Genomic DNA, 14352 nt, shown 5'->3' on the forward strand with positions numbered 1-14352 from the left:
GCGCTTTACGGGGCACGGCGCACGTGGCCGACATCTCCAACACAGCCGCCGCCAACGGCCGCGCGGGGCGCGCTCTCTCTCGGTCACTTCCGGCGCGGGGCAGCGGGAGGCGGCTCGGCGCCCGCCAGCTCCTCCGGGCGGCCCGCGGTATCGCGAGAAGAGGGAGGCGATGGCGGCAGGCGCAGACACGGGGAGGGGCGGGCCGCGGGGAGGCGGGTCGGTGCGGCGGCGGCCTGCTTGACGATAGAGCCCCCGCCCTTAGGCACAGGCAGCCCACCGGGCAGCGCCTGAGAGCCGCGCCCAGTGGTTACAAGGAGGCAGAATCGATCCCCGTGCATAGCGCTAGTCCCAGTCTGCCCGAAATGGCACCCTGGGGCTGCCGCAGGGTAGCAGCCACGCTGAAATGCCTCTGGAGCGCACCTGAGGAGGATGCGTGCCTGCCTCGCTCCTCTGGAGTCCTCGCACAAAAAATGAATAAACTGCAAGTTCAGTAGTTGTTAACGCCAGCTCTTGCCTGGCAGGCCACCGGCCTCCGCCAGGTTGGCTGCTCCAGCCTTTGGCAAGGTATGCTGCCAGCCCCGGGCAGCAGCTGTCCCCGAGCAGCAAGGTAGCTGTGCTGACGAGGCAGGACCCACAAAGGGAACTCTGCAGGTACCTCTGTGCCAGAGCAAAGCTGGATTGTGCTTTCTGAAAACAAGCGTGAAGACCAACGGCAGGGAGAGAAAAGCAAGGAGGCAAGTTAAGCAGTGTCTGGCAATGCATGAGTCACTGGATACTAGATTTCACCCCACACTAACACACTTTCACCCAGACAATTAAGCACATCCTCCTCCACCTGACAAAACTTGCCTGACCAGGTTTCAACACCCTCATTCATCCTTCAGCAAGTCACCATGCACCTTTCCAACTTGCTTTGAGAAGCAGCAGCTCATACCACAGGGTCTCCTTTGTAAGGGTCCATCCCCTCCTTGGTTTGAGAACCTGAAGAGTTCGCTGTCTAAAGTCATGCAGGCAGTGAGTGGCAGTCTTTTAGTAAACCAAGTAATGTAACAGGCAGGAACAGAAGAGTTTTTTGACACACTAACTAACCTCTCTGTGGAAATAGGAGCAGACTCCCAACAGAACACTCTCACTAACCGTTTCCAGTTTTCTTTACTCTCACACTGTTCTTGCTCTCCCACAACTACATTAAGTGACTGGACAGTTCTGACTACAAAGGTGTTCGGTGGGAGGTGCTGGAGACAAAGCACAGACATCATTCATGCATCACGCAGGCCTGCATGAATGAACAAGGAGCTGGACAAGCTCAAACACAAAAAGGAAGCTAATGGAGGGTTGAAGCAAGGACAGGTAGCCCGGGAGGGATACAGAGAAACTGTCTGAGCAGCCAGGGATTAGTTTAGGAAGGCCAAAGCCCTAATAGAATTAAATCTGGCCAGCAACGTCAAGGTCAACAAGAAAAGTTTCTGTAAGTATATACGCTGGCAATAAAAGGAAGACTAGGAAAGTGTGGGCCCTCTCCAGAAGGAAACAGAAGACCTGGTTACCTGGGATAAGGAGAAGGCTGAGGTACTCAACAACTTTTTTGCCTCAGTCTTCACTGGCAGGTGCTCCAGCCATACCACTCAAGTCACTATAGGCAAAGGTGGGGACTGGGAGAATGAAGAACCACTCACTGTAGGAGATCAGTTTTGATACCATCTAAGGATGGTCTCGGTGAGCGCTTATGAGTAAAAAGCTGGTCACATCCCTCAGGGACCAGGCACAGCACTCAGTGAGTGAAAGCTTTGGCTTCATGGAAAGCAGGGCATTACCACAGTGTGAGCCTCCAGACACCAACACCGATCAGATGTGGACCTGATGCAGTGGAGCCCCACTCGGAAGTGAAGCTCTAGCAAAACCACCGCAGGGGTGGATAATAAAACTTGGCCTGCTTAACATATCATACATACACACTGTCCTGTTTTTCTCATTAGTGAATTTGCTGATGTAATATAGGTACTGCTGTCTGAATTCTGAGATCTGCAGCTGGCTGACATGTTGACACCTGTGAAGGAGTTATGTGCAGACAAAGGGGAAACAAACTATCCCAGCTTACCCTAACAAGAAAATAAGAAGTGCTTGGTACTCTACATACTTGGGTAGGGGAAGTGAACTGTCTCAGGTTCATAACAAAGCCTTCTCATGCCCTACACATGGTGAGGCAGGCTGTCCCCCTGCAGCCCATGGAGGTTCACAGTGATGCACCTGAAGGAGGCTGTGACCCCATGGAGAGCCCACCTTGGAGCAGGCTCCTGGCAGGGCCTCTGGACCCATGGAGAGAAGAGCCCATGCTGGAGCAGGTTTGCTGACAGGACTTGTGACCCCACAGGGAACCCACCCTGGGGCAGTCTGCTTCTGAAGGACCCGTGTGAGGAAGGCACGCTGGAGCAGTTCATGAAGGACTGTAGCCCATGGGTAGGGCCCATGCTCAAGAAGTTAATGGAGGACTGTCTCTTGTGGGAGGGACCCCATGCTGGAGCGGGACAAGTGTGAGGAGGAAGGAGTGGCAGAGACAACATATGATGAGCAGACCACAGCGCCGTTCCCCATCCCCCTGCAATGCTCAGGAGGAGAAGGTAAAGAAATAGAGTGAAGTTGAGCCCAGGAAGAAGGGAGGGGTGGGGGAACATGTTTGATGATTTGTTCTCATTGCTTCTTAATCCTACTGATTTGACTGGCAATAAATTAATTTCCCCAAGTCAGGGCTGTTTTGGCCATGACAGTAATTGCTGAGTGATCTCCTTATCTTGACCCACAAGCAGCTTGGTGGACACCTGTTGGCTAGACAAGGTCAACCCAGCACAACCATCCAAGTATTAGCTGATCTCTCACAGTTGCACCCCTTCCAAAGGGAAATAAAAACAAAACTACAGTTTAAAGTTAGACAGTCCATCACTGCATTTGATCAAATGCAACTTGAAGTATTTTTACTGCAAAATAATAATAAGTAGTATTTGGAAGCACTGTCTTAAACACAGCTTTACACACTTGTGATCTGTTTAAGACCTTTTTCTTATATGCAGGTTAATGATCCTTAATACTGTTAACAATAAAACATGACATTCAATCACTGAGATCAGTTCAGCTGACGCGTAAGTAATATAGCCCATCCTTTGCTTTTCACGTTTGCAGCTTGATTTTTATTGTCTGATAAAAATGTAAGATAAAAATGTATAGAAAATGTAAGAGTTAATACATTACTTATTCAGCAACCAAACATTATTCAAACTTCCCAGTTTATCTAAATATAGGTACACGAATCCTACACAAAGCTTTAACATATTTAGCATACCTGCTTTCTGAATGCTTTCATTACTATAATTTCAACCTGAGCTATGAATATTAATAAGAATTATTTCTTTCTTCACCCTCTCTGAAGTATTCATTTATTATCTAGTAGCCTGTGCCATCATCCCAGTTCTCAATGTCTGCACAATATGTATACTTAGTGATGCATCTGCATTCTCTGCAACATCTTACTCCATCTTTTTCCAACAACCTGACTTCCCTTCAGGTTTGTGCGGATTTTTTTTTAAATATCCATTCCCAACTGCTCCAACCAATACAGAACTTAAAAATTACTTGACAGACACCACAGAGGTATTTAGCAAGTCTAAATAAAATCAGTAATGATGTATTAATACAAGAGGTCCAGTTGCTGAATAAGCAGTGTTAGAGCCTATATAATCTTAAACCTACTATTGCCACAGCATAGCTAGTTCCTCTAACCATGTTTATCAGTGATTAGAAGCTTGCAAGAATATCAGAGGTAATCACTGTCATTCCTACATGAACACTTCAAATTGCATTCACCCATGTTCAAATATACTTATTAAACCAACAGACCTGCATCTTCATAGTTTAGTTTTGTACACAAAGATATGTTTATATTCTTTAAAACATACACATTCAACCAGATTTAAAGATCAGCATGACTGATTAAAGGAATTTTAGAGCATAATGCACTCAACAATATCTGAGGCTTCCAGAGTTAACAGTTGCTACAAATCACTTGTGTTGTATGAATTAGTATTATGGACATATACATAATATTTCATCATTTGGTTGGCTTGCCAAGTATGACAGTCTTGAGGGTTTTCAAGGTGTAGCAAGTGGAACCCAGGCTTTCTACAAAATCATGTTGTGACCTGCTGATCTAAAATAAATAGTATACATTTAAGCTGTAGTGTCATTTCTCTGTTTGCACATGACATCACTATGTATTAGAAACTAATACCACCAAAACATCTGCTTTCATTGCTGTTTTGCCCCATATTCCTTCAGTTCTTCCTTTTTAAAATTATTTTTTATCATTAGGTAACAGTGGATTCATTTTTTACTTCAGAATATCCAATTTCAAGGAACTTGAAATTATAGCTTATGATTATTTAAGTAATGGGCAAACATGTATAAGGACTGTAATACATAAGGAGATACAGATCTGTATAATCCTTGCAGTATTTTCACATAAAAGGATTAGCTTCTTGTTAACTTGGAATGGGATAAGCAGATTCAATTTCCAGTAACATTACTTACTTCCTTCCCTCAGCTTTTTTAATTCCTGTATTATATCACTATACACACAGGATAAAAGCTCCTCTTGGGATTTTGTTCCATCCAAATAAACTGAGACAGATAAAAGAAAAAGTTTTCATGAGTTCTACGCCAGTTATCAGTAACAGCAATTGGTGAAGTTTTCAGTATTCCTATTGGTGCCATCACAACAGACGAAAAATAAAACGCAAACCAGTATCTCCCTTTTCATCTTTCCTAAAATCATTTTACACATTAAAAAAATAACATAATGGAAAAAGTATTCTAGTTAAGAATTAATTTATCATTTTTTGTGGTATAACAGTGTCCATAAGGGTAGTGCTATTAACACTGGGACAGTAGAGCAGAAAGGTTCCTATGCAGTGGAAGACCTCAGGTTCTTCCTCAGCTTCAGGGTTTGAGCAAGTGAAGGATGGACACTACAGTTCCCATTCTTACTGCACAATAACAAGCAGTGTGCTGGTGAAGCAGCCACCTAACTTCCATTTTCTCTAGCTCCCACTCCAGAAGTGGGCAGTCCAAGAGCTGTACAAGTGTGAACATGACACGCTCATGGCAGCATCCCAGAAGCTGGCTCAGCTTTGATACTTCTCATGCAAGACTTACGACTGTATTGTGTACAGTCAGCACCTCAACTATCATTCTCAGAAGCTGTTTATTTAGCCATACGCATGTGTGCACGTGTGCACACACAAACTTGTTCAATGGACTTAATTAGCGATCAGAACATTTCTGGGTTTGAACTTCATAATTTTCATTATTAAAACCCCATAACTCTATAGACTTGAAAAACAAGCCAACAAAAGGTCCAAACCTACTGTCCAAGTGCCACAAAAACATGAAGAAAATTTTATCCTATTCAAAAAAGCCAACAAAAACTGCACAGCTGCCACACTTCAGTATTTTATAAGTTTAAAATTGAAGATACCATACCAATGTTACTTGCATTCTCTTCCAATTCACTTTTGTATTTCAGATACATAGGCCACACGTGTCCATCGAAGTACCCCGGTGTATCTGCTGGTTGATAGACTCTGGTGCTACATAAAAATATATTTGCTTTCTCATACAAGTTTAACATTTTCCCCTAGTGTTAGCTAGTTTTATAAAAGCATTTATCCAAAATTAAAAAGACTGGCAGGCTGTGTAACTGTTGGAGCAAAGGAGGCTCCTTTGTTTGAATATACTTCTGTGATACGAATTGTTGCTAACTTACCTATTTGTGCCAATAAACTACATTTAAAATAAGGTAAAAGTCTGGGGGGCTTTTAATTGAAAAAGGTATTACACATAAATTAAGTGGTATTGAAAGTGTTGCCAAAACAAATTACTTCTTTTTTTTACTGGGCATACACATTTCTTAAGTTTTAAATGACTAGTGGTTTTGTCTAGTCACTTCCAGCAGTGACACTAAAGTTCTTTAAAGGTGAGTCTAGTGAAAAAAAACAGCAAAATAGAACCAACCAAAGCCAGTTGAATATAGGATTTCTTTACTCAGCAAGCAGATTCTGACTTTGTGCACATGTATTATTTCAAATTTGGAAGTCAGACACTGGCTTAATAATCTAAATCAGATATACAGTACAACTAATGCACAGTTTAAACAAAGTGTACACTAAACCCACAAACGTTGTTACCTTAACCAAGTATTAAACCAAGGATAAGACTGCTTAGTATTTTTAAATTGTTTTCATTTTAAACATGGTGTAATTTCAATATGCAGTCAGTAATCAAAATAATTTATCTGGACAACAAATTCTCTTTTCAGCATTTCTAAAACATTTTAACACTTTGATATGCCTGTGCTCTAAAACATAAAAAAAACCCCAAACCAAAAACAACCCACCCCTCATCTCTGTATGCTTTTGCTTTTGCCGGTTAAATACCCACATAGTCTTCCCCAGAATCACAGAGGACAGATGATCTTAATAGCTCACATTTGCACTGAAGAAAAACTAGTCAAAAGAACCACTTCAGGTTAAGGGGTACAGTGACCCTCAGTAAGCAATAAATTGAGTATCTTACCTCCTTCTCCTTTTGCACTCTTCATAAGGAAGGGTCAAAAAATATCTTCTATTCCATAGTTCATTAAGCGGCCTAAGATAATAACATATTTATTTGCCTCTCCCCTTTTAGGGCAGCTTTTAATATACCAGGTTACATATTACTGCTTACTCATAATTGTATAGCAGAAAGCCTTCAACAATCAAAATATAAACATCCGTATTTTTCACACTGTCACATGTATTCGGTGGCTCTTCTGTCACAACACCTGAACTTGCTGGGCTTTTCATCCAATTGCGAATCCTCTTCACCATTTCTTCCATATAGAGGGCATCAAGTACTAGACGAAAACAGAAAGTTGGTCATTAAAGAATGCCTAAGAATAATTTTAAAAAGCCTTTAAGTACCCATAGGTTAATCAGTAATTTACATGCACATCTAAATGAAAGGGAGCAGGATTACCCAAGAAAAGTCAGTCTCATGCATAAAAGTAGTTCCATGTTTGCAACTGATGATACCCTGAAACTAAAGCTTTCCCCAGGATTGGGGTATTTCTGGTGGGTGTGGTCTCTCTGAACTCTGTGGCACCAAAAAGTGTGTGACCTCACTTCACAGCCTTTCCCTAACAGTCCATGCAGTTTTCTATTCCACAAAACTTGTAAAAACTTATTTACCCCAAGATCTCCATCCTCCTGTCAATTGTCACTGACACAGGTGAAGGGACTGGATGCTCAAAAGTTTTTACTTTTCGTTTTTATTGGGGACAGATTGATTGAAAGGAGGATGGCATACAAAGCAAAACAGCACAATGTAGCACCTGATTTTGTCTGTAGACATGCAAAAACATATTAAGTACTGAATGGTATAAAGAAGGCAGCCTTTGGATAACATAACAGCATACAAACTTTAGAGGAGCTTTTAAGAGCAGCATTAAACCCAGATATATGAACCAGCATGTCAAACTTAGCCCTTCAGTTTCACATGCCAGTTTCATGAAGTCTAGAAGTTAAGCCAAAGACTGCATAGCTGATAAGTCAGTCTTCAGAAACAATGTAAGGTTTCAGCCAATGTTTCAAGTAATACATTTTGGAATCACCAAGTATCAACAGAGATTAGTTAATAAGCAACTGTTCACAACTAGATAGGACATGAACCAAAGCACTGGCCTAAAGTGGATCTGGATCTAGAAGTTTATAAGACACAGTTGGCTTCTTCAAAACTTTTTGGCCTTTATGTGAGATCCGACATGATAAAGGTGGGATGATCAGACTTGAGTTTTGGCTGATTTGTAATATGACAATGAAAGAGACTCAATAGTGATATCCCATGAGTTCATTACCAAAATGAAAAAAGAATCCATCATTACATAAAGTGATGGTTAAGCTTATACCAGTGCTGCAAGCCAAGACTTTTAACTGAATAGTACCATTTCCTGCTGCACTAGATGCAACTGTAGAAGTTCTTATTTATCTCAGAGAGCTGAAAGAAACTGAGCAAAGGCTTTCTCTGAAACAACCATTTGTTTACTGCCTTGCTCAGAAAGGGAAGAAGGGCAGGAGGTGGAGGGGAAGAAGTATTAAAATTCAGCATAACAGGATTTCAGTACAATGTTCAAAAACAACACATCAAAGTAACTGACCGTCATATAGCTTAAATCCACGTTCATCTGTTTCTACTTCAGACTCTGGCTGAAGGGGAAAAAAATTTAGTATTTTTAACACTGCTTTTATGACCACTGTCACACATTTTATGTATTTATATATATATATATATACACACACGTATATACACACATATATATACACTGCAGTTACAAATACAAGGGTTATACACTTTTGTATCCTGATTGATTAAATTTATCTTCAAAATTAAACTGCTGTATACAAGTGTTACTATATAGTACAAACACCTTACTGAATCTAGAACAACAAATTCCCCAAATCACTTCTCTCAAGGTCATTAGAGCTTTACTTCAGAAATAAGAGTTCCTTCACCCTCCTTAACAAACAACTCCAACATCAATGCAAAAGTTGGTCTTCTGTTTTGATTTGGCAAAGAACTACCTATTGCTGTATGGGTGTAGGGTTAACACAGTATCATTAACTTCGTTAGCACAAAGTATATAGAAAAATGCATCCAACATGCAACTGTTCCTTATCTTAAAATGCTATCAAAGATGGAAAACTTCTTTTTTCAGAGTGTGCTCAGTGGTTTTGGCCACTGAAAGTTCCATTACCCCCAGTGCTCATTTTATTTCTCTTTTTCTGGAAGGTAACATTACCAGCATCAATTTTAAAAGTTTATCAATAGAAGAACTGGAAAGAGAAGAAATTATACTAAATCTACTCAAGCCTACTTTTACCTATCAGATGTTTCCATCAGTACTGTTACCTTAAAGAAGTCATCTTGAGAGATTATATCACAGTTGGGAAGCCTTTTCTTAAGCTTTTTTGCCAGCGTTGTTTTCCCCCCATTTGTTACACTGAGTTAGAAAACACAGTAAAAACTGCATCAAGCAAAAATCAGTATTTAAAAAATATACACAAGCTCACACACACAGTTAGACACAAAGACACAATCCAACTTTCCCTCCCCTCACCCCCCCCAAGTTTATTCACAATACTCTCTATCTCTAGAAGCTTTCTGGCAGGTTCCAAGAGCTTTCAGACAGTAAATCTAGCAGTGCCAAAGAAGAGGCTAGAGAGAGGTGGTACCCAAGATCTCCAACAGAGATGGAACAATTTCTTATGAGTTACATGCCATAAAATGAAACAATTATGTTGTATTTGTAATCTATTTTCAAAAAATAACCATTCAAAAACAGAAATCACATCATTCTGAAAGGAAGACCAGTCTTAAGCTATAGAGGAAATTTAATTTGATAATACTTACCCTCCAAGGCCAATAACCAATGCTTTCATAGTTTGTTTTCTTCTCAGTTCTTCCTCTTCACTGTCAAAAATAGTAGCCAGTGAAAACTCTTAATTAAGCAACAGGGAAAGCTGTTGTATTAAGAAATACTGAGTATAGATAAGACTTATTTTCTGTCCTTTTTGCAAAGCTACTGTCAGAACCTCAACTGCTTGTTCTAATGCTAACAGAAAACCTGTATGTTCATGCCACATCACAGATTTCAATGCATTTTACCTTAGACAGTATTTTAATCACTCGGAGATCCAATTCTACCAATATTAATACCACAGAAGTCCCTGAAGAAAAGCACAATCAGTACCACAAGCACTAATGGTTTAAAAAAGACTAGGTAAACAGAAGCTGTGGTGGCAAAACAAACAAAAACCTTGAAAAAGAAACAAGTGGACATGCTGAGGAGAAAAATGTTTTTAAAAAGTCATTAAGGGTTATAACAAAAAGTATGTTTTAAGATTCTTCTATGAATCTGGTCTCAGCAGTGTAAGAATTCACCACTTCCTTATTGTGAGAGTTAAGCAGTACAAACCATACAAGCACTTCTCCTCTGCTCCACCACAGCTAATATGGAGTAATTAAAACGACTGTAAAGGTAGTTTAAACAATCCTAGCTGACTTAGCACTAAGAAGGACTAGGTAGCACTTGATCTTCTCCAGAAAAGATCAAAGACCGAGACTCTGAAAGAGGTTACATTTGTCCACGCAAATCCCTGTTGCTGCTAAGAAACCAACCCAGAGGCTCTGGCTGGCTGAACACCTTCAGTGGTCAGAGGACAAAATACTGTCTTTCCCTAACTCTTTTCCCAGAATATTCTTCTGCAGCAGGTGTCTGCAGAGTCCATAGTGAACTATTCCAACTAAAAAACAGTTCTGCAAAGGAGGAGGGAGGGGAAGAACTTTAGTGTTTGGCTGAACAAACACTCTCCAGCTTACCATCCGGTTACCCCTGCCTGCAAAGGTGTGGTGTAGCAGAACAGGCAGTACTGGGGCTGCTTCGCTTGCAAGTAGCACTAGTCTACAGAGTTTGTGAAACATTGCTTTCTATGAGCACACATCAATTAAGAGCTGTTTAACCACAATCAAACACCCTGTTTTTTACCTACTCTGCCCTCCTAGGTTACACTTAGGACTGAGCAGTTAACAGTCTCCTCTCTGTGACAAACAAGTATTCTGTACTATACTAGAAAAAATACTGTTACAGAACATCAGTATGAAAGTAAAATCACACTATTTCTGTGAAAAGAAGTGTTAGACATACACAGAGTCTGACTTAATAACATCCTTTTGCATTTGTTGCAATGACTGGAAGTTCAACTATTTCACAGGTCTATGATGTGATCGTTGCATGGCTGCTTTATGTTTTTTCTGCTAAAAAAAAAAAGACATTCTGATTAATTCAAATCATCACCAGTATAACAGTCATTGCTCTGCAATAGTGCTGCACATGTACAGTAGTCAGCATTGGCAAGTTGTAAGTTAGCATGTGAAGGTTTTCTAAAAATACTGTAATTCTCAAGTTCAGTGATGCATTGCATGTTTATGGTATTGGCTGTCCCTTCAGAATGCAAACGGATGATCTGTTCTCAGGAAGCAATGATACCGAGTTTTTTAAAAAAAAAAAAAATTAAAAAAAGCTCTTTTCTGAGAATCATCAGTAAGGTTTGTGTTCCAGAGGATTAGCCTTTGTCCCACAAAAAATGCTATGCAACAAAATAAATAACATCTGGACACACATCCTGAACTTTGGACTCTAATTTACATCACTGTCTACATTAAAGTCAATCTCAGTTTAAGGCAAAAAACCACCAGGATGGAAAAAAACACTGACTGTTCCTTCCCCTAGAGTAATGTATGACAGAAACAAAAATGGCAAATTTGTCACCAATGTTGCAACACGGAAATCCTGAACAACTCTACCTAGGCTTGGTTTAGCATCTCCAAAAGGACATAAACCCATGATAACCTTAACATTGAATTACTGTCACCCTATATTTAACGGCATAGTTACAAAACTCCAGTACGCACTAACACCTCCCTTCTAGGCACCACCAGACCCGGGTAGGAACACATCGGGGCTGATGGAGGGGCCCAGAGGAGCTCACGCTCAGAGCCACAGAGCCCCACACCTCTTCCAAGAGCTCCCAACGCTTGAGCCTCTCTGGGGTTCCCATTTAACTTTAACCCCTGCTTGGAGACGCCTGGAGGACACCCAGAAGAAGCCGTCCCGGCCGAAGGGCTGCCACTCCGGCGGAGCCCCCACCTCTTACGCCCGGCTATGCAGCTGTCCGAGGCGCGCCTACCACCGGGCCGGGACAGACCCCGCGAGCACAAGCTCCTGTCGCACGCTCGAGACGAGGCACCGCGCACCCCGTCGGTGGAACCGGGTGGCGCCGCGCAGACCCTCGCCTGCGCCCCTCGGGCCCCGCCACCGCCGCCGCCAACCGCTCGGTCGGAGCGTCAGTATGAAAGGTTACATTCTTACTTTAAAGTTAAAATTAATTGTACATGTAATTAAACAGATAAGACTAGTTGGTGTCTCCCAAAATATGATTATCTGATCCCTAAATACATCTGAATTTCAGTATTTTTTGCATTTAGAATAGTATTTGAAATATGGTTTTTACAAATAACTATATACATAACCTACTGGAGTATTTTAACTAGACAGCTTATAAAATGAGTTTTTAATTTAAAATTGAGTAAGTGCAAACCTGATTTAGACTGTTGAAACCTCAGTCTCAACCTACCCACAGAAGCAAAATCTGCAGAGTGTCATCCTTGAAAGAATTTCCTCTGCCCTGCAGTTTGCTAAGCCTCTTTGAAAACAGCTTACTTGAAATGAAAAAGACAGTAACAGAAGAATTGTTGTTGTGGACTCTCACTGAAAATCCATACTGAGGAAATCTGTGGTCTTCTGAAAGGGTGTGGTGTTGCTCTTAACAGCCAAGTATGTAAGAAGAATAGATTTTTCCAATAAAGTTAGTAACTTAGTTTTCTGGTTCGCAAAAAGATGAGTTAAATTTATAAGATTTTGAAGGAGTTAAAGGCTCTAGCCCTACCTAACCTGCAAGAGCTATCAGACTAACTCAGACATGTTATGTCTAATATTAGGTGTCTCACTAGTTTGCTGGAGTGCAGTTTTGTGATATGCTTCATCTGATAAAATGCAGCCAGCCATCAAAAGGACAGGTCCCCTACCTCCTCCACCCCCCACCCTCACCTTTCCATTAAATTTAGTGACATGACAAGCTGGATCAGTGCTCTGACTTTTTATGTTAGGTTATTTTTATGTCTGATAAACTTGCTGAGCTGGTTTACCGCATGAATGCTTGACAGAGCAAAAGGAAATAGGTGGAAAAAAAATGGCCAAAGAAGGAAGAGGAAGAGAGTAAGTCTCTCTTGGTAGTAACTTTCAAAGCTGATTAAGGGTAATAAGATTAATTTTGCCAAATCCCTAATTTTTGAAGAGATTCTTCTGGAGGTTGTTGTGTTAAATTTTTTCCAAGGCATTTTGAGGAACAGACTCTCTTCTAGCATACTCCAAAATATTTCTGCAGCTGTATGTCTGGCTTTGTTCTGTTTATAATTTAGGTATGCCTGTTGTACTGTCATTGAATCAGGGTTACAGATGTTAAAATGTGCTAATTAAAGACAGATAAATACAGGAACTGCATGTGGCGAAATAGTTGCTACAGCAGCATAATGCTGTCTTCTTGGTGACTGTAGCTGATGGAAGGTCTTAGTGCATTTGGTCAAGCTGAGTTAATTTTTCTTCTCTATTACTGGGTATCCAGTCTATAAACTGGGCTATAACCTGTGTCAGGGAACAGGAAACCTGCCTGCCTTGCTGTTGAATCAGATGGAAAAAGACATTGGTTGCTGTAGTCCTTTCCTTTGTATTCAGGAAAAAGAAAACAAACGGTGCAGGCTAGATAGAGATGGAAGGAGATGCAGCAGGTGGCAGGGATGTGAAAATATTTAATGAAATAAATATTCATCCTTTCTAAAACAGTGAGTGTTCACTGCTCATCACAGGGGTGTTGGACAATAGAGTTGAATGGCTAGATGTTGCTTTAAAAATGTGGGGGAAAAGGGAAGTGAAAAGGAAGAAAAACTAGCTATAGCATTCTGTGGGGGTTTTTAAGTACATGAGAGCATTATGTCTGACAGAAGGCTCTTCTGTTAATTATGTGGCATGCACTGTACATTAGGATTGCAGTTACAGAGAGGTGTAGTTTGTAGACAATCTGATGTTTGTCAACACCAGACCTAGTATTTAGGGGTCTGTGGTTAGCCCTTGAGTAAGGTTGTTTTCAGAGGCTCTAGTGTTTTGAGACTTTCTTTTTAAACAAGGGTCTAGCTTTGCTTTTCTCTCAGGGCTCTGTATTATTATTGTTTTCTAGCTGTATTTTCTATTTAGACTTGTTGAAGATACAAAGGAGTGAAATGGGATGGAGCTGAAAATATCAGAAACTTTGTCACTGTTATGCAAGGGCAGGGTTTTCCTTCCATCTTTCAAAACCTCTGCTGATGTCTCAAACTACTTTGCAGTGTTCATAAACTTCTTAAACATTCTGTGTTGGATATTAATCCTATTTACAGAAGCTACTTAAGTCCTTTGAACTTCACAAGCTATACTAGCATCCGTTAGTTGTCTCCCTGAACAGGGCTCTCTCTGATTATAAATTTTTGATTAGAACCTTACATAATGTGCAGCAACATTTTTGGGGAGATGAAAGTATATTAATATTTTAAAGAAACCTTAATTACTTTCATATTCTCCGGATATAATAAGGTTCGTTGATCCTGGTCTACTACCTTTAC

General features: G+C 40.8%; 1 protein-coding gene across 11 annotated transcripts; it reads right to left on the bottom strand.

Annotated features, from left to right (window-relative positions):
• Window positions 1-2915: 2915 nt before the first annotated feature.
• Window positions 2916-11971, bottom strand: NMRK1 (nicotinamide riboside kinase 1). 11 transcript variants are annotated; one of them, XM_026866281.1, is made up of 10 exons: window positions 11829-11926; window positions 10787-10896; window positions 9493-9552; window positions 8992-9082; window positions 8240-8288; window positions 6772-6940; window positions 6622-6693; window positions 5530-5636; window positions 4579-4668; window positions 2916-4198 (listed from the first exon to the last, which is right to left on the bottom strand). In XM_026866281.1, exons 2-10 carry the CDS (start codon window positions 10816-10818, stop codon window positions 4179-4181), a joined length of 690 nt encoding a protein of 229 aa, XP_026722082.1. In that variant the 5' UTR covers window positions 10819-10896; window positions 11829-11926; the 3' UTR covers window positions 2916-4178. The 11 variants fall into 11 exon arrangements, with proteins under 11 accessions (XP_026722082.1, XP_026722084.1, XP_026722086.1 ...); XM_026866283.1 differs by having other exon boundaries at window positions 10787-10893; window positions 11829-11921; XM_026866285.1 differs by lacking the exon at window positions 10787-10896 and adding an exon at window positions 10261-10398 and having other exon boundaries at window positions 11655-11905.
• Between the last annotated feature and the right edge of the window lie 2381 nt (window positions 11972-14352).

The sequence above is a fragment of the Athene cunicularia genome (assembly GCF_003259725.1).
Source record: "Athene cunicularia isolate RWA chromosome Z unlocalized genomic scaffold, athCun1 chrZ_part2, whole genome shotgun sequence".
NCBI classification, from domain to species: domain Eukaryota; kingdom Metazoa; phylum Chordata; class Aves; order Strigiformes; family Strigidae; genus Athene; species Athene cunicularia.